A 21,830-nucleotide genomic window follows, 5' to 3' on the forward strand; every position below is an offset into this window, starting at 1 on the left:
TCAAAATAAATTCTCAAGGGCAATAACGTTTAAAAACTTGGGCATCCCTCTCAGTTTCAGTGCTCAGATTTTAGCAATGGCTTCTGAAAGAGTCATGTTCACCCTTCCGTCTACACTACAGTTCTTGGCTTGACACATTCCCTCAGTCTACAATTTTACTATCCTCACCTGAGTCCTGTTTGACTTTGGCCCTTTTATCCCCCTTTATTTTCATTTTTCCTGTTATATGTGTTGAATAAGCAAAGAAGTTGAGAATGAATGGTCAACTAAAGTCTTTTATTTCTGAAGTATATATTCTATATATTAGCTGACTACACAGAACTACATCCATGCATGTTTTGTGCATCTGCAGCTAAGAATCCTATAGGTATCTCATGGAAAGTCATTTGTCCATAGGTTTTTCTCTGTGAAATAACAGTTTTGAGGTCAGGTATCTCTGTGATTAACCAGGTTCTGCACCTTGTTAATTTTCAGAGATATCCCAGATGAACACGTGATCAGAACAATCTCAGCTCAAGTTTAGCCAGGAGGTAATCTAACATGACCTTCACTAAAGGAGTTTCAGGCCACTATTGTTTCCTTTCCCAGATTATTTTAAGTTTTCTGTCAAAGATTCACTAATTACTTATTACAAATCAGACAGCATGTGGAACTCAGAAATGAACCCATACATGGGACAGAACAAATTGTCAAAAGAATGTATAATAAGAAAAGGAGAGTTCCTTAAATAATTGAGTTGGGAAACTGTATAACCATGTGCAGAAGAGTGAACGTGGATATGTAGTTCATGCCACATAAAAATCAATTAATAGTGAATTAAAGGCTTAGGGTTGTAGAATTGACTCAGCCATTCTTGCAGATGACCTGGGTTTCATTCCTTGAACAGACTGGGTGTTCACAACCATCCATAACTCTAGGTCCAGGGGATTTAACCCCTCTTCCAATCCCCCAGGCACACAAACCAAGTGCACAGACATGCATGCAGTCATGATGCCCATACACATCAAATAAAACAAAACAAATCTTTAGAAAATATTAAACATAAGACCAGAAACTTCCTAATTACTAGAAGACAACAGAGGAAGTAATTATACAACCCAGGCTTTGTCAATGATTTTTTTGAACTTGACTCCAATTGTGCAGAAAAATGTGATTAGACAAACCAATCAATTTTCTGTACACAGAAGGAATCAATTGACAGTATGAATAGAAAACGACAGGGTGCTATATATCCAATAAAGAATTAATGGTCAAAATATTAGGAGAACAAATGAAATAATACTGAGAAAAGAAACAAAAGAGTTTAGAAATACATAAAATACAAAAATATATAATTATCTCAAAATATACAAATAGCAAAAGTTACACACACACACACACACACACACACACACACACACACACACACATATATATATATATATATATATATATATATATATATAACTGAGAGGGATGCTCAAGTTTTTAAACTTTATTTCCCTTGAGATCATTAGAGAAAGGCAAATTAAAACCACAGTGAGGGTGAGATCTATATTGTACTTGTTAATATTTCTTCTTTTATGCCAAGTCTCGGAATCTGAACCCTGGCCAGAGAAGCCATGTTGTGTTGCTGACTAAAATTACTCTACAGGTCTGAAATCAGAGTCTTAGACAAGGAATAAAGTACTTTTTGGATGTTTTAAATAAGTGGTTAATATGGCTGAAAAGAGAATAGTAAGGACTTTGGGTTCATTGAGAGTGCATTTCGCATGTTCTTACTACAGATGATGTTGGTGATGTGAGAAGGTGGACAGGTTAGTACACCTTATTAAATCATTCCACATCCATATATTGTAGTATTACCTTGAAGCTCATAAAAAACTCAAATTGTAAGTTGCCATCTTAGAGTAAAAATTTAAAATAATTGTTGTAAAGGACCTTAAAATCTGTTTGCTTCATTCAGTGAAATGAGATGTAATGACTATTGTTAACTAATAATATAAAGACTTTAAAATGGAAATATAAAATAAAAATTATCAAAGATTGACCTAGCGATGTGAGGAAAGAAGTGGCAGATGTGTGCACATCGTATGTCCTTCTGCATGCACACACACATATGGAAGTTCCTTCCTTTATGTATAGTGTTATCACACTATTTTTCCGAGTTAATACATGGTAAACATCTTTCAGTCATTGCACTCGTTGTTTCTGTGTCATTTCTGATTCTGACATATAATGCCTTTCCGAAGTAGAAATTGCAGGGAACTGATAATCTCTGCTGTTCAACATCTCTATCATATCTGTTATTTGCTAACACTACCGGGTGACTGGGAAAATAGTATTGTCTGAAATTGAAAATCTGGATACCGCGTGTTTTAGAGAAGAATGCAATAAGGTCCAATTTAAAGCTGTTTGGTATGAGGGCACCCAGGACATCAGCAGCCAAAGGTGCTGAAACCTCTTAGAAATCTCAGTTTGGGGCTGAGCATAAGATTTGGTCCTTCACTGAAAGCTCAAATTTGAGATTCAGTCCACAGAGTCCAGCACAGGGGAAGAAGACTGCTGTCTAAAAAGGCATAGCCTGGGGCAGAGGTGTGCTATGGACCACAAAGACACAGCAAATGCAACTTTGTATATGCACACACACATGCACACACACACACACACATACAGAGCAGTCTTATACATATTGTAAAATATGTAACCTATGACCCTCTCATTTGAAAGAGCTTTGTCAATAAATGTATGTTCACGTCTTACTTGGTTACTTACTATATTTAGTTTTCTTTTGGTTAAACTTAAATGAAATCCTACAGAAATTTTCCACAGCATTTTATTTGCAAATGTCCAAACAGCAACCTTCTTAAGAATTTAAGAACTGAGTTTTAGTTTTTATAATTACATATATTAGTAAATGGAAGCTGCACTGTATATTCAATTTATATCTGCCCCTTTGGGATACTCACTAGTGCTGTAAGAGCTGCAGTTATAACAAACTGAAATCTATCCACAGCATTGAAGAGATCAGATATTTCAGTGCCCAGCTATAGAAAGAAGAAAACAGTCATTCATTTCCCACTGTGGACATCATTCACAATGGTGCCCAGTGTTGTGCCTATATGTGTACATAGAGGGACAGTGTTTCTGATTTTTCCCACTGTTTTCTTATCTCTCATGTTGAAACATCTCCCGTACTCTAACCTAATACAAACTTGATTCTGTTCAAACTATCGTCAAATGGAGGTAAAATGTTGCTGATACCAAGGGTAGTTTTTGCCCATCCATCTACCTGATGCCTGCCCACCCCTGACACAGACTTCTAGCTATACACTACCCTCCTATGGTGTGCATTCACACTCTTAGTCTGCACTTTAAATTGCAGTTTGATTCCATGTTAAGACAAGAGCCGAGTACAATAAAACTTTCCCAAAATATGCCTCATGAGGGGAAAGATGTAGTTTAGATGTGATGAGTTTGAATTTGATTAGGGATGGGAGGAAAAGAGGAGAGGATGAACGGAGGGAGAGATCCATTTAAACCCGAGTTCCCTGGTGGAGTGTCCATAGCTAAAGCCTGGATATCATTGGGTTCCCTTTTTGCAAAACCAGAAACACAATAGCCTTTCAACTGGCAAGTTTGATGCCTTTTTGCATATTAAGTGAGCTTCGCTCTGCTTTCCGTAGAGGACTGGAAACGATTTCTATGCAAGTCATGGCAATCTTTATCTACACAAGACACATGCCTATAAAATTAAGGTTCTGCTCAAATAACTTTTCTTTTGAGTGATGACTCACAAGAGAACAGAGTTCTACTTTTGAATTAAGTAGCCCTGTGTCCATTCACTAACTACTTTGGCTGAGAAAATTCATCCTATTTTTTTTCAAGTATTTGTCTTTCATAGATAAACAGAAAGGGGAGGAGAACAGGACAGAGGAGCATGAGAATGAGGAGGGAAGGAAAGCACAGAGAGAGCAGAAGGAAAGAGTAGAGCACACTGGGCAATGATGCTCTTTCTTTAGTGAACCAGGTACCTTGGTATTTTCACTAAAACATGCTCAATTACTGTGGCCACTAGACAGAGGCGGTGTGCATTTCTAAGTGCCAAATGATGTTTTTAATGTAAATTGGTATCTTTTAAGTTTCTGGAAAAGCAAACTCCTCCAGTCTTCAAGTGTGTTATTTCTTTTGCAAGCGGAAGTCTCCCGGTGGCCTACTTTCCTCATTCTTCAATATCCCTCTGAGGTAGGGAATGAGAGAGGTATTATTCCCACTGCTAGACTGAGAGCTACGAAGGAGAAGAGGCAAGGGCAAGTCAAGGGGCCTTCTTGGAGCCACATCCAGAGCCATAATTTAACTGGGAAATTAAATTTGGACCTACTGACTTACACTGGCCCATATTTCAGCACTAAGATATTTTCATAAACTAAGCACAAAGAAGCTAGGCTAATGGAACCAGAAAGATACATTCAAACATGATTCCCTTTTGTGTTTGACTTTCAGTTTGTTTTCAATAGAGTGTTTTGTTTGCTTAATTGATTTTCCTTCTGTTTCTCTATAGTATCATTTAACTTCAGAAATAACAATTATGTATAATATTGGACCCACTGAATTCTGACTTCTGGGTAGTTTTCCCGTAGGGAGATAAACTAATGGAGTCTGTATTCATTTGCATGCTCTGAGATTTGGGGAAAGATTACATGACAGTTCACACATGCTACTTGAGCAGTCATTGCTAACTTCTTTCTTGCAGGCACAATATGGAGCCTTGGTGCCTTCCCAGCCTACACTGCCCCTGTTTTACACTCCTGTTGACCTCGTGGACATCAGTGTGGAAATGGCAGGGTTGAGGTTCCCCAATCCCTTTGGCCTTGCCAGTGCGACACCAGCCACTAGCACACCAATGATTCGAAGGGCCTTTGAAGCAGGATGGGGTTTTGCTTTGACCAAAACTTTCTCTCTTGATAAGGTAAGAAAATACGTTTGAAGTTACGTGCAAATGTCTATCATGCATTTTCAATAAAAGATAAAGATTGATATGATATGATGGAAAGTTTCTGTCATCAGATATGCGAATTCATAAAAGAGGTGAAAACATTAGAGTTTAAATTTCTTTGATTCTGTCTGTCCTATACGTAGAGCAGTGTGGGTTATAGCCCCATTTTGTATTGTCAAGGAATAGCCAGAACTATATTTTGGTTGAGAATATAGCATGCTTGGTAAAATCCTTTCCTGCAAGGCACAAAGATCAAATGTCAATCTCTAGCATCACATAAAACATGTATAGTGGAACATACCTGTAGTGCTAACACAAAGAAAATAGCAGCAGGATGATCTGAAATTCAAGGCCAACCTCAACTCTCAGTCTGGGCTCCACGACAGCCGTCTCACAACCCCTACATAAACAAACAACAACAACAAAAAAGAAACTAAAACAAAAACAAAACAATTATAATAGTGACTAAACAATCATCAATCCTGGTTTAATTGAATTGAATTTTCTTTGTTTATATCAGAAGGATGACATATGATATTTGGCTATTTATATATATCGTACGGGTAGTGTTTTACTTAACATTAAACATTCCTGTCATAAATGTGTTTTATTCCCTTATGAAGAAAGCTTTCAATTGTCTTTCAGCTGCCTCTTGGAAATGGAGAGTACGTTATTGATATTTAGAGTCAGGATTTTGGTTAGTAGATCCGTAGTATTGTTTTCTACCTAACTGATCCATTTTCTTCTGCTATTCTCTCTCCCCATTGCCCCAGACTTTAGTAACTACTATTTGACTCTTACCTTCTACTTTCTCTTTCTCTTTAAACTTCTAATAGATGAGTGTGATGGTTTGTATATGCTTGGTCCAGGGAGTGGCACTATTAGTAGGTGTAGCCTTGTTGGAGTAGGTGTGTCACGGTGGGAGTGGGTTTAAGAACCTCATCCTATCTTCCTGGAAGCCAGTATTCTGCTAGCAGCCTTCAGATGAAGATGTAGAACTCTCAGCTCCTCCTGCACCATACCTGCCTTCTGCTATGTTCCCACCTTGATGATAATGGGCTGAACCTCTGAACCTGTAAGCCAGCCCCAATTAAATGATGTCATTTATAAGACTTGTCTTGGTCATGGTATCTGTTCGCAGCAGCAAAACCCCTAGCTAAGACAATGAATAAGTGAAACCATGTGATACAAGTCTTCCCTGTGACTGGTTTGTTTCACTTAACTTAATGTTTCCTTAACGTTTCACTTAATGTTAATGTTTCCTTCCATGTTGCTGTGAATTCAGGATTCAATTTGGATGGCTAAAATGTACTGCTCCATTGCACATCTGAATTATATTTTCTCCATCTGTGCATCACTTGATGAACAGTAATGAAGTTTCCATTTTGTGCTATTGTGAATAGCGCATCAATTTACATGGGGATGTAAACCATTGGCGTACTCATTTTATTTCATTTGAATATATATCCCATGGGGTGGTGACTGATAATATGAGATATTCTATTTTTAATTCTTTGTTTTGACATTATTATTTGGTGACGAGCATGTGTGTAAATCAGAGCATATGTTTCGATTCAAAGCTAGGAAAACAATAGATTTAGTTTGCATAAAATCCTGCTATTCACTACATATTTTACAGACTTTCTACCTGTAATTTTTTGTTGAGCCTAATAATATATATTATATTAATAAGAAGTACACCCTCCCAATAGAATTCCTTGTGACGGTATGGTTTTATGCTTTTACAAAGAGTGCTACATACTTAGGAAATGAATGGTTAAATTTGAGATCAAATCTTTAGTGAAAAAGCACTGTCAGTGACAGGCTCTTGGATCCAAGACTGGTGACTCCGGTTTGGTCCCTAGAATTGAGATGGTAAAATTGAATCCTAAAAGATCTCTTCTGTCAGCCACATGAACACTATATCAAGAGCATGCACACACCAGCAATCAAGTAAATTTAAGATAACTTTAAACACATAAAGCATCAAAGATGCACACTTTCAAAGTTGGGTGGTTTGTGGGATAGAAGATACACCCCTTACATGTGGTAAGTTAAGAGTCTAATTAGGTATGTCTTAGGCCATATATGGAAAAGGTTTTGAGGACAAGCCTCATCAATGTGATTAGCACTAAATTGTACTTAGCAATAATTAATGTATAAGAATGTGTAGAATTAGTGGCTAAAGAGAGTATCATTATTTAAACAGCCTTATCCTTGGGCAAAGGAAATAACAGAGAACAAACACACCCCATTAAGCTCATTTTCTCTCACTTTCTTCTTTCACTAGGATCGATAGCTGACATTCTTATCTCTCAAGTATTACAGCCGACTTAGACTGACAGTTTTATAAAAGGCTGGGTAAAGGTGGTCCAGGAATTCAGAAAACATTCAGGAGTTAGAAAAATCAGAGTCAGGAAAAAAATAGTTTTTAGGGATTATCATACTTAAACAGAAAAATATACATATGTTACCATTGAATATTGAATGAAAAATCGAGAAAAACTCCTGCTAAACAAAATATTAAACTAAATAGTCTAAAATTCAGATTTTAAAATAGTATGGATGAGTTGGCTCAAGTATTACAGAGTATTAATAGTGTATTTGTCGTTGTTTCTCTTTGTCCTTTAAAAATTATGGACAAATTATTTAAGATTAAACATTGCTATAAGCAAATTTTTAATCTGTTGGTTTCAAAAGCATTTAGTGACATAGTGGTTGTGCTATGTAAAATGCACCCATGTAAACAGTAATAGGCACTTAATCGGGTATAAGCAAAAAAATTATGGTGAAGGAAGATGGGTGACTTGGACTTGCTGCCAGCTTCTCAGAATTGACTTCTGGGTCATCAGAGCTAGTGTTTTTTCCTCTGTTGGTGACATGCATTTTTTAATGACTCTGTCATTTAGGGACATGGAAGCTGATTCATTTATTAGGATCACCTGCGCCTGCATAAACAAATTTAGGAACTAACTTCCTTCTAAACTTCCAATTTGAATATAATCTATCCATTCAGTTGTCTGTGTTAAGGATCAAAATGGAAGATATGAACAAATATAATTTTTTTAAATGTGGCACATAAAACATAATGATGACCCCACTTTGTTTATTTCAATAGTGGACACAAAACTAGGGTGCAGAGATGATTTTAGGTTTATTGGTACAAATTGCAATGGCAGAATTCACAATGCCATCTTAAACATGAGCAATGGTGTATCAAAAAGATACCTCCCTTCAGGAGCTCATAAAACACTCCAACTCCTAGACAACTAGTTTGTTTCTTACGTCATCCTTAATTCCTAATAGAACTTGTTGTGAATATATAATTACATCTTATGGGAGCTTGTACTTTCTTATGGATGGAAAGTGTTCATATACAACATGTGAACTCTCATTTTTTTTCTGCACACACATAGCCTTTTCTAAAGACAGGTATTAAAATATCACATATAATATACATGTGTGTGACATTAGATCAGACCAATTTGCATTGGCCTTATTATAATTTATTATGCCAATTCAAGGATCTGTTTAAAACTTATTATAATTCAGAGTCTTGACATTTGAAATTTGGATGCTCATAATATGACAAAGGCTAGTCTGTGGAGTTTTGTTATCATATGAAATATTAATATTTCACAACACATCTTTGATGAAGTACAATTTGCCGAGCCTGCATATGATAAAGAAATTAAATGCTCACCAAGGGAGTTCAGTCAGAATTAGAGCCCTGCCTGAACATCTGCTGGAAGTTTCATTATCCAGTGCTATGCCAGTGTGGCTCCCTTGTTTTTCTAGATTGACAGCTGAATATTGCCCTGATTCCTGCAGCAAATACATTTAGCTCAACGTTGTCCCTCCCCCCTGCTTTGTTTTATTTTTGGAGGAGAGTGTTGGAGGCTGCTTTTGATTTTCAAACTATATTTTTTTTATACTCTTGACATTTGTAGATGCCACATTGAGGTCTAATATGCTGTAGCAGCAATAGGCCATTGACTTGTAGGGAAATGCCAGCTGATATCTCAGTAAACAGAAATATTATTATTCTTCAATGTGCCGTCTGTATAAAAGCTGGGTGTGCTTTCTTTAGGGAGGCAAATGATCAGATTTTTAATGCCAGATATAAAAAGATCTGTGTTTGCTTTTATGTTAAATAACATCAAAGATGGCTTTTGCTAACTCTTCTTTCTTCCCCAAATCAATCTTTCTAAGAGTTAGTGTCCCAAAATAACTTGCTTGCTTTCTTTGAGATATTATGTTTCACAAGAATGACAAGTGATATTTAAAACAAATTTCTGAATCATTTTCTCGATAAATGTAAGTTTAATTTAAAAAAAGAAGAAAAAGATGGCAGAGAACCCAAACTGTCAAGCTGGATTAAAACTAAACTATCATGATGAAATGGAGAATCACTTTGTTTATGGGAATGAGTACAAAAGGCTGTGAGCATCACACAAAATAACCCTTCACCTGTGCTCACGTTATCTGAATAGGAAACAGATAAACAACATTTTATTTATGTTAAGTATCTGTGTAAATCTGTCTTATCATAGAGATGCATATTCTATACATTAAATGTGTACCTATATATTAAGCACCTGTGTGATTTTTTAGTAATAGTATCTTGCATTAATATGTCCTGTTATAATAAGGATCAGAGGGCCAAATAAATTAGCAAATTCATAATGTATTATCTCTCAACCTTAAAACCTGAAAAAATAAGGGTCCTCATTATTTCTGTGCAATCACATTGTGGATTGTAGATAAAGTGCACACTTACCATATGTCACAATTTTGACGAAGAGTTTAGTAAAGTTTTCACAGACACCTGACACAAATGAATAAATAAGTTATTTTCCACCAGCGTATTGAGCTTTTTCCCTCAGCCATTTGAACAGATAGTTAACACATAAAGCAATTGACTGCTCTGAGTATTGATCTCAATCACCAGAGAAAAAGCCAATTTAAAATTTCTCATCTCCTGTTTTATTTTTTATACCTGTCTGACACTGAAAACATCAACGGAATTTCTGCATGCACAGATGATGTTTTAAGAATGGGATTGGCGAAGCCTTGAAAATGCAGAAATGCAGAGGGTTATTGGGAAGACAGAATGGGAGTCATGTAGTATTAGGAAAATGCACAAAAATAATCAATCTGGTCTGACTATGTAAGATCATTATATAATTAGTATTATGTATTAGTAATTCTGTATCACTAATCAAAATACTGTAATTCATAATACTGTATTCATAATAAATATTAGTAATTCTGTCAGAAGAAACATAGCCCAGTGTGTGTGTGTGTGTGTGTGTGTGTGTGTGTGTGCGTGTGCCACACACGTGTGCATGTATATGAATGAAGAAACCAGATGTTGACATCTGGTGTGATTTCTTAGTTACTTCTCCAATTAAGATTTTCAAGCAAAGTCTCTCACTGAATCTGGAGTGCACAGATTTGTCTAGACTGGCTAATCAGAAAGGTCCAGAGATAATCTTGTTTCCACATCCCCAGATTTGGGATTTAGATATATTCTGCCCTTAATTCTTAATTTAAGTTTTAACTGGGAGATGAGAATCCAGTTTACCTTCTTAGTCTGTCAACCAAGACAACACCCCCATAAACTTTAATTTTTTATAATAAAAATATTGTAGATATTGAAGTCAAAGCAACTCATTGTAGCTACATAAGGTTCTATTTCAGAAACCTATTCCTTTATTGAACCTTATTCATCCATATCATAAAGCCAGTTCATGGTTTTTAGATATATCCGCACTGTAAGACATCATGAAGTAAATTCGTATAACTTTGTAAAACAAGTGTGTTGTTGTTTTTAAATATAGATGAGTAATAAATAAATGAAACTATCAATTCTAGAATTTGTCAGATATACAGTCAAAGGCTCTATTGTCAACCTCGAAGCATGTTCAACAATCCTCTGTCTATATACAGCAAATGCCCAGTATTCTGCTCTTCATTCTGAATGGTCCCCTTTCACCTAACTTTGTACAGTTGCCACCATAAAACTCTTTGTGTATTTGCTCTAATGTTTTCTAAAACAGATTTCTATCTGTCTTTGGCATGCCTTGCTGTCATAATTCTGCTTTCTTGAGAATCTTAGGACTCTATTGTCTACTTGAAGGATTCTAGTGGGGACATCCTTAAATCTTTGTAGAACTTAACAAATCATCTTGCCACATTCTTGTTATGATCTCTACTATAAAGTGCTCAAGAATCCTATCCTCTATTCAGGGAGAAACTAATTACAAACAATAGCTTTGTTTTCTAATACAGCTGCCTCTGGGCTCTTTAAGTTGCATAAATTTTGCTTAGCAAATTAAACATATTCTTCTTAAGTTTATTTTGTTTTACAGTTCCTTATTGTATTTGGACAGAAACACTCCAGTGCCACTTTCAGCACTCTGTCTAGAGACTGCCTTAGAATCACAAATGTATCATGTTCTTTCCCTGCTGAGTTATCTTTGGAATGATTGTCCTGTCCAACTGTAATTCAGGTTTCCATTTTCCTAGTTCCCAATTTAAAAAAAAAAATCCTTCTCTCTTCATTTGAATCCTGTGGGAAGATTTTCGTACATTTCCCCATGGTGACAAAACCCCTGTTCTTCATTTTGCCAGAGTTCCAATCTCAAAGCTAATTGGATACCTCAGCACTTGTCTGATTTCTCCACCGTTCGGGATATTGATGCCTGTTAAACGTCACCCCAGAATTCAGGGGTTCAAAAATAGCATCAAGGTGTCTTGTCCTCTCTCACCCATTTGGAGGGGTTGCTCAGGGCTTGGCTTGGTACATGTTGGTTGCTCACACCTATGCACTTACAATCATTTCACAGACTGCTTGATACTATCATGCTGATCACCAAATAACTATGCATTCTTGGATTTCTACAGAGAAAAACACCTCTCTTAGAAAGTTCAGAGAAAGTTCATGTGCCTAAGACACTAAGTATTTTGTTTTAATAGCTTCCAAGATTCCACATTCGTGGGATTACAATTTCTCTAGGCCAATTTTCTTCTTGACTCTCTAACAGGCAGCCTCTCTTCTATCTGAGGGGCACATGACTTGGCAGTTGTTCTATCTGGGAATGCTCTGCACTCAAACTTACTTTTGACTCATTCTTGCTTCTTATTTTCTTTTCAGATGAATAGTTTGCTCTGTGAAAGACTTTCTTTGACCTTCTTAAACACAGTGTAAATCTTCCATGGTGGTTTCCTTCACTGGACTCACTGTTGCATAAAATGCTCAGGCTCCATTCATTTGTATCCTTTCTGGCTTAGCTACTTGTAACAAGCTGCATACAAGAAAGGATATTATCTTTGTTGTTCCCTACTCCATGCCCAACAGCAAGAACAATGTCTGGTAGGTAAGAAGGAGTCAGAGCATACTTTTAGATGAATGAACAATCATAATATTCTAATTTGAGGCACAATTCCATCTGCCAGCCCTTTACTGACGTAGACACAGCCCCTATGTCTTATCCATAGCCCTTTTCTTTTCCTTTCTAAATCGTCCTGTTTTCCTTTCATTTTTGCAGATTTTTGCCTTGTAGGTTTCTTATTCTCCCATGAGGATTTCAAGTAACATGTTTTGATCCACATTATCTACCTGCCTTTGCCAGATTGGACAAATTAGGATCACCCATCAACCAGGAAAAAAAACCTGGAGAATAACATTGAGATATAAGGAAAAAATAAAAAACCCAAGATTCTGTGACATCTTAAGTAATGTTAGAGAGGCTATGTACGTTTCTTTACATTATAAGGAATGTCTGATTTATTTTCATAATTTGTTTTGGGATACCATTTTGGAAATAAAGATGCTCCATTCTTTTAAAACATTAAGCTGATTAATTTTGCTATCATTCATTGTTTATTTTATATTATCCAGAAAGTCTCTGATACAATCATGAGAAACAGTACAGCCTACTGTTTCACTGTCACTTCAGTTTCAAGTTTTGTGCTTGGTTAATACTTGTTTATTCTACAATATTTTTCTCTCGATACATATTTGTGATTTAACTAAAGAGAAATAATTACTTAAACAAATTCAATCTAAACTCATCTAGGAGACTCTGCACAGCCTGAAATTCAAAATTATTTCTTGTACTATTTGTTTAAGTCTTAACTGATTTGGTGGTTTAATTGTTATTTCTGTTTATTTTACTAAAACTCATAAAACTGACTCATCCTAATCATGATCAAGAATGCCTTTATTAAAGGCTACAATTGATGGATGCTGGTTCTCTGGGGGCATTGATCCCAATGTTCCCACTTTCTGACTGGATCCTTATCTTCTCATGTGTCCTGTGTTCTTGTACACATATTCACTTGCATGTGTAAATTGTGTTTTGAAGCTAAATCTTGAAAGTTAGACTCCAATAAATATGCCTTTCTTTCTCCCTAAGTTCTCAGTTAATCTCTATTCTCTGTGTGCTCTGTTTGCCAAACAGAAAACATAAATTAAGTTATTTGCAAACATAAATTAATGAGTACATTTATGATGTTAAATAAAACTCCTTTAATTATACTTAAAGTGATCATTTAAACCATGTACATTATTAAAGTTATTCAAATTTGTTTCAATGCATTTTCTCCCTATATTTGAAAATAGCTTTTTTCTTCACATAATATATCCCAATGACAGTTTTCTTTACATCTTCTCCTCCCAGTTCCTCCCCCCCTCTCCTTCATTCTGGATGCACCCCCTAAAAGAGATAATAAGAATATATATAATTAAGAACACCAAAACTAACACATTCAAAAGGAAAGAACAAACAGAAGGAAAAAGGTCCGAGAAAAGGGATATGAAATAGATACAGATATGTACACAGTTGAACAATTAGAGATCCCATAAATCACTAAGGCGGAAGCCATATTATGTACCAAAAACGTTGTAGAGTAATACACTCACACACACACACACACACACACACACACACACACACACACACACACACACACGATAGAAAAATATTTTAAAATCTTGATGTGCCATTTTGAGACAGAAGCTTCCAAAATGCCATTAACTTCCTTTTCTGTGAGTTCATATTTGTGTGTATCCTATTGATTTACAGGGCCGTATCCTCTTGGCCTGCTCCATTCCGTCTGGCTTTTGCACTCTTTGATTCCTCTTCCACAGATTTCCCGGAGCTCTAAGGAGAGGGTTTAATGGATGTATCCTTTTTAGGGCTGAGTGTTTGAAGGTCTCCCATTCTCTGTATGTCTGACTGTGAATTTCTATATTTGTTTCCTCTGCGGGAGGAAGCCTTTCTGATGATGGCTGAGGAAGGCACGAATCCATGAGTACAAGAAAATTTCATAAGGATGGCCTTTCCTTCAGTCTCTGCTCCTCGATTCGTCTCCATATTTCTTTTAGACAGGAGCAATTCTGAGTTAAAAATCTGGAGATAAGTGGGTGGCCTCTTCCCCCATTCTGGCCTTGCCTAACCTCTCGATATGGTCTCTATAGGTTTTCCCTCCCCTTTGAGAGCACCCTCATAGAAGCAAGGAGAGGGGTGATGGGATAGGGGGTTCCAGAGGGGAAACTGGGAAAGGGGATAACATTTGAAATGTAAATACATAAAATATCCAATAAAAAATCTGCAAAAAAAGAGAAAGAAAATGTCATAAGAAGATTGTTATATTTTGTTTGCTCATTTGATTAGCTTTTTTTTTATTGGATTTTTATATCTACCACTCTTCCAACCTTTAATCCACCCTAATCAGTTCCACTCCAACATGAGGTAGGAAATATAGACGGGTAGAGGGGAAGGGGAGGTGAACCTCTTTAAGTTTCTTCCTGCTGATTAGGTGTGTTAGGTACCTGAGGGCAAGTCTAGTCTTCTTAGTCAAAATACCCAGCGATCTAGCGATAGCAAACCATCAATCCAGCAAATGCAGCAGCAAATGACGCATCTGGAAGCAGAAGGACCAGCAGCAGAGGGGGCAGCAACAAGGGCAGCAAGCAGAAGGGGAAACAGCAGCCACTACAGGAACTGTTGGGGCGCTCCCAGTTGTACCCTCTCCAGAGTCTCCGGAATTCAACTATCTGCAGCTGGCAAAAATCACGCTCCTGCTGAGGTGTGAGTCTAATCATGTCACCTTCTATGAAGCAGGCTTAAATCATCCCTTGGATTAAAACAGAAACATAGTCGTGTAACATGGCTGTTTTTTTTTTAAGGAAACCAAATGTGTTTTGTTGTTGTGTTGTAGTTGTTGTTTTGTAGGTTGTTGCTGCTGCTTTGGAGGGATTTTGGTTTTTTGTTTTGTTATTAAGAAGAGTAGGGTTTGCATTTACCCTACATCCCTGGGCTATCAAGTCTCCTTGGTCACCCAAGCAGTGCTGGGTATGTGTTTCATCTCATGGTCAGGGTCTTAAGTCAAACCAGATGTTGGTTAGTTACTATTACAAGTCTAGGGCTACCACTGCACTACAATATGGTGCAGACAGAATACCTTGTGTATGAAAGGTTTTGTGGTTGGGCTGGTGTTTAGCTTTCTCCTTCGGGAGCCTGCAGGGTACCTTCCAGTACCAAAGATGCTAGCACTTCTGGTTGAAGGGTCTGTGTAGGCACCAGCTTAACTTCTCCATGTTCAATGTGTTACATAGGTTTTGTCCACAGCCATTGGCCTAACTGCAAATGTATGGAGAGAAAGCTACAATCTTGGCAACTGTGTGTCCTATTTGGTCATTTCTATTGGATCCCCTTGGTCCACAACTCAATGAGATGCAGCCTAGTCTTGCTACTGGAAGCTTCATTTGGTAACAAAGTGTTTACTGAGGGCTCTGTTTCCTTGTGATTTGGTGATTTTGTTTAGATCACCCTCATAAATGTGTATATTTGGCAAAGTTTCAACTATATTAGGTTTCTATAGTTCCCCTCAAATGGCCCTTTGTTTTATCTGTCTCTTTATGTGTAACCTCCCTTATGTTCCTCTTCTGTCATCATCCCTAATTAGTCTTCCCCCAATTCACCTGTAACTGTCTCCTCTACTTCACTTTCTTAGGGAAGTCTATCCCACCTTGCCCATTCCCTACTCTATGCTTAACATCTGTGCTTCTACAGATTGTACATTGGTTATCTATCATTGACTTAATAGCTAACATAAGTGAAAACATACAATTTGTCTTTCTGACGTACCATACCATTTGTCTTACCTTATTCATGTTGATTTTTTCCTAGTTCTATCCATTTACCTTCAAATTTCATTGTTTTAAAATCCTGTGTAATATTCAATGGTATAAATGGACCACATCTTTATCCATTTATTCATTAGGGACATCTAGGTTGTTTAAAGTTTCTGGCTATTACAAACATGTCACCACTGAACATGTTGAGGAGGAGTCTATGGGGTAGAATGAAGCATCCATTGGGAATATGGTCAGCAGTGGTCTAGATGGATCTTGAATTAAATCAACTATAATCTTCCTGTACAAGTTGCACTGCCACATACTTGCCTTGATAAGTTGTCATTTGTTATATCTTGTTTAGCCATTCTGATGGGTATAACATGAAATCCCAATTTTGCATTTTCCACATGACTAAGGAGTAAAACACTTAATTGCTTTCAAGCCATTTGAGTTTCCTCTTTTTGAGAAACCATGTTTAGAGATGCAGCCCATTTTAATTAGATTATTTGATTTCTTGATCTCTAAGTTTTTTAATTCTTTATATATTTTGGATTTTAGCCTCGGAACAGATGGGTAGTTAGTAAACATCTTTTCCCATTCTGTAGGCTGTCACTTGGCCCAAACGATGGCTTATTTTTCTTTGTAGAAGCTTCTCAGTTTCATGAGGTTCCATTTATTAATTATTTATTTTATACCTGTCTTAAGGATGTTCTGTTCAGTAAGTCCTGTTCTGTGCCTATTCATGACTACTCTCTATCAGATTCATTCTATCTAGTTTCATGTTGACGTTTTTGGTTCATTTGGAGTTTAGTTTTATGCAAGGTGATAAGTGTGAGTCTATTCCAATTCTCATATGTGTTACTATCCAATTTGTCCAAAACTACTTGTTGAAGATGAAGTCTTTTTCACAGTGTATATTTCTGGCTTTTTTTATATAAATGATAGAGTTCATATGTGAATGGATTTGTTTCCACTTTTAGTTAGATTCTATTGATCCACATGTCTGTTTTTATGACAAAGCCATGCCGTTTTTATTACTATTGCTCTGTAGTACGATTGGAGGTCAGGAATGCTGAAAACTCCCACAGTTCTTTTATTATTCAGGACTGGGTTAGCGATCCTGCATTTTTTTGTTTCAATTTGCTTTGTTTCTCCATATGAAGTTGAAAATTTCCTTTCAAGGTATGTGAAAAATTGCATTGGAATTTTAATAGGGATTGCCCTGAATCTGTAAATTGATTTTGGTAAGATGATACTGTATCAATTTTATTGTATTAATCTTAATGATTCATGTGTATGGCAGATCTTTCCAACTTACAATATCTTCATCATTTTTTTCTTCAGTGTTTTAAAGTTTTTATTGTACAAGTATTTCACGTGCATGGAAACCCCAAGGTATTTTATATTATTCGAGGCTATTAGGAAAGGTTTTCTTTCTCTGATTTTTCTTCTCAGTCCGTTTGCTATTTGTATATAGGAAGGTAACTGATTTTTATGAGTTAATTTTGTATCTAACTACTTGGCTATAAGTGTTTATCAGTTACAAGAATCTCTTGATGGAGTTTTTAGGATCACATATATACCATCATATCTTTTGCAAATAAAGATGACTTCTTTAGTTCCAATATATATCCCCTTGTTCTCCTTCTGTTGCTTTGTTGCCCCAGCTAAGACATCAAATACTGTATTGAATAGGTATCAGGAGAGTGGACAAACTTTGCCATGTTTCTGATTTTTAGTAAAATTTCCTTGAATTTCTCTCCATTTATGTTGATGTTGGTTATGGACCTGTTGTTGACTGCCTGTATTAAGTTGGGGTATATCCCTCGTATCACTAATCTCTCAAAGACTTTTATCGGGAAGCTATATTAGATTTCATCAAAGGCCTTTTCTGCATTTTAGATAATGAACATGTAGTTTTTCGTGTTTCAGGTTCTTTGTATAATGGATTGCATGTGTCGAGTTTTGCATATTGAACCATCTCTGCATCTCTGGGGCAAAACCTAGTTAATCATGGTGAATGATCTTTTAATGTGTTCTTGGATTTGGTTTGCAAGTATTTTATTGAAAATTTTTGCACCTATGTTTATAAGAGATATTGATCCATAATTCCTTTTGTTGGATCTTTATGTGGTTTGCGTATCAGGGTAACAGTGACCTTTTAAAAGTTTGTCAATATTCCTTCACTTTCTATCTTGTGGAATCATTTAAGGAGCATTGGCGTTAACTCTTTCCTGGAAGTCTAGTAGAATTCTGAAGTAAAACCATCTGGCACTGGGATTTTTTTAACATAGGTAGTTTTAATTACTGCTTCTATTTGACTAGGGTTTTCAGGTCTGTTTAAATTGCTTCTTGGATGTTGAACTTTGACAAGTGGTATGTAGCAAAGAAATTTTCCATTCTTTTTAGATTTTCTAATTTGGTAGAGTACTGGTTTCTAAAGTATAGAATTATTCTCTGGATTTCCTTGGTGTTGCTTTTATTTCCTCTTTGCATCTTTCATTTTGTTATTTTGAATATTCTCAGGCTTTTAATTAATTTTGATAAAGGTTTCTCAATCTTACTAATTTTCTCAAAGAACCGCCTTTATATTTTTGGTTCTGTGTAATTTGTCTGTTGGCTTGCTTTTGTTGTTGTTATTTTATTAGTTTTAGCCCTAAGTTTGATTGCTTCTTGATATGTATTACTTTGGAGTATGAAATTTTTCCAGAGCTCTCGGTTATGCTGGTAAGTTACTAATATGAGACCTCTCAAGAATTTTAGGTAGGTTCTTAGGGCTATAATTTAGGTTCATCGTGTCCTATAAGTGTGATATGTTGTGTATTCAGTTTCAATAAATTCTACAATGTCTTAATTTCCTTCCTAATTCTATTTTACCAAATTTCATTGGTTAGCAGCTTAGTTTCCATGGGTTTGTAAGCTTTATTTTTGTTTTGTTTCTGTTTTTGTTGATCTCCAATTTAATCTGTCTGATAGAGTGGTTGTAATTTGTTATCTAAAATTTCTTCTATCTATTGAAACTTGCTTTGTGTCCAAGAATGTAGACATTTTTAGAGAATGTTCTATGCACTTCAGAGGAGAAAGTACAATTTTTGTGTTTGGGTAAATTATTCTGTAAATATCTATTATGTCCATTTGGTTTATAACATCAGTAAGCTTCAGAATTTCTTAGTTTAGTTTTTACTTGGGTGACCTTTTTATTGGAAAGTGTTTTGAAGTCCCCCACTATCACTGTGAATGGGTCAACATGTGATTTAAGCTGTAGCAGTGTTTATTTTATGAACTTGGGTACCTTTGTGTTTGATGCACAAATGTTAAGACCTAAAATGTCCTTTGATCAGTATGTAGTATCTTTTCCTAGCTCTTCTGATAAGTGTTGGTTAAAAGTCAATTTTTTTCCGATTTTAAAACTGATATACCAGCTTGCTCCTTATGTCTATTTTCTGGGAATATCTTTCCATCCTTTTATGCTGAAGTGCTGGCTATCCTCGATGTTAAAGTATGTTTCTTGGATGCAACAGAAAGAAGGATCCTGTTTTTAGATCCATTCTGTTAGTCTGGTTCTTCCTTTTGTGGATTTGAGACCATGATTGAGATATATCAATCATAAATTATTATTGATTCCTGTCATTTTTCTGTGTGTATATGTGTGCGAGTATGTGTGTGTGTGTGTGTGTGCCTGTGTGTGTGTGTGTGTGTGTCCCCTCTTTTGTTTTTTATTCCACGATTATTCCTTGTCTTTACTTGAGATTCTTTTTCCAAAATTTTTATAGGGCTATTATTTGTTGCTAGATATTGCTTAAATGTGGTTTCTATCACATAACCTATTATTTTCTCCATCGATTGTGAGTACAGTGTTACTATAATAGGTCTGCCTTTATATATTACTTGGTTGTTTTTCCCTTGCAGCATTTAATATTCTTTCTGTGATACATATGCTTAATGTTTTGATTATTATCTGCTGAGGAGACTTTTTATTTTCTATAGCCTACTTGGTATGTTCTGTATACTTCCTGTACCTTTATATACATTTCCTTCTTTAGGTTAGGAAAATTTATGTGATTTTGTTGAAAATGTTTTTTTTTATGTCTCTGACCTGCATTTTTCTCTGTTCCATATTCCTATTAGTCTTAGATTTGTTTTTTTCATGCTACCCAAGATTTCCTGGATGTTTGGTGCCAGAATTTTTACTTAATTATTTATTTAATACTTCCACTATCTAATGTAACAATGTTTTATATCATGTCTTTAATGCCTGAGATTCTATCTTTTATCTCTTATATTTTTGTGTTTAGGCTTGCCTCTAAGTTCCTACTTGAATTCCTGAAGTTTCCTATTTCCAATTTTCCTGAATTTTTTTCCTGAAATTTTCTTGAATTTTTCCTATCTGCAAATTTACCTAAAGTTTGGTTTGTTTGTTTGTTTATTATTTTATTTCTACTTTCAGGTCTTAACTGTTTTATTCATTTTCTTCCACTGTTTATGTTTTTGTACATTTTTATAAGGGACTTATTCATTTCCTCTTCAAGAAATTCTATCATATACATAAAGACTATTTTAAGGTCTTTGTCTTGTGCTTTTGGTATTTCGCACGTTTCTGGGCCTTCTGTGGTAGGATTCCTGGAATCTAGTCGACTGTTTTGGCAGTTCGTGATTGTGGTTTTACAGTGGCATCCAGGCATCTGGGTTTGGAAAGATTGTAATTCTAGGTGCTAATGCCTGCTCTTGTGTCTTTGCTGGTTTGCTGTTTTGTTTCTTGGTTTCTCACCCTCTTTAGTTCTTAGTAGGGTACAGTAGTTTAATTAACTTTTCTGGGATCTTGTAAGATGTGGTCACTGGGAATTCCAAATAAAAAGTGTTCCTCAGTATTGGGCACAGATACTTAGGAATGGAGATGGCTTGAGGGCTATGAGGGGTTCCATAAGAGGGAAAACCAGAGTGTTCTATCACCAAGACCTGCTTAATCTCCTAGGATTTGAGACGGAGAACAAGGAAAGGTCACAATAAGTAGACTGCTCCAGACCAGAGAATGAACCCACAGGATTCAATGTGGCAAACAGGAGGGAGAATGTAGCTCTCACCTCTGCCTACCTGCTTTGCTGGCTTACTTTCTTCTCTGACACGATTGACTGGGAGGTTTCTAGGGAATGCCTACTGGAGTTAGGGACTGGAAAATCAGTATGGCTGGGGAGGAGGGTTCAAGGATTTCTGCATCACAGAGGTGGGTGTGTTCAGAGCAGGTGGTCTATGACTGAGTTGGAGGTGAGGCTAGGGGATTAGATTTAGAGAAGAAGAAGGGCTGGAGAGATGGCTCAGCCATTAAAGGCTAGGCTCACAACCAAAAATATAAAACCAGAAGAAGTAATGATCAGCAGCTATGTTACCTGCTTCTTTGGAAGGAGTATCTTTAGGTTCCTAGGAAATGCTTCTGGAGTTGGGGGCTCCCATAAAGCAATTTGTAGGTTGGAAGCTAATTTCAAGTGAAGATCTCTGGGATCCCCTGGCGATGGGGCAGGGCAGGGCAGGGCAGGTGTGGGCTGCAGCAGGTGATCTACTACAAATCTGGGGATGAGATTAAGGAGTAGATTTGGAGAGGAGAAAAAAGAGGTGAAAATCTAGAATTAGGCTACCTTCTTCATGGGCTGGAAGAACACACATTTCCTGTATGTTCCCATGAAATGTCTGGTGGAGTTGGGGTCTGGGAAA

At 36.4% G+C, this 21,830-nt stretch overlaps 1 protein-coding gene across 1 annotated transcript in view; it reads left to right on the forward strand.

The window, feature by feature from the left end:
• The window catches only part of Dpyd (dihydropyrimidine dehydrogenase), an 864,105-nt gene that overhangs the window by 413,308 nt on the left and 428,967 nt on the right, over positions 1 to 21,830 (forward strand). The window contains 1 exon segment of the mRNA NM_031027.2: positions 4,733 to 4,948. Coding sequence (NP_112289.2) covers positions 4,733 to 4,948 — 216 coding nt within the window.

The sequence above is a fragment of the Rattus norvegicus genome, chromosome 2 (genome assembly GCF_021556685.1).
Source record: "Rattus norvegicus strain SHRSP/BbbUtx chromosome 2, alternate assembly SHRSP_T2T, whole genome shotgun sequence".
NCBI classification, from domain to species: domain Eukaryota; kingdom Metazoa; phylum Chordata; class Mammalia; order Rodentia; family Muridae; genus Rattus; species Rattus norvegicus.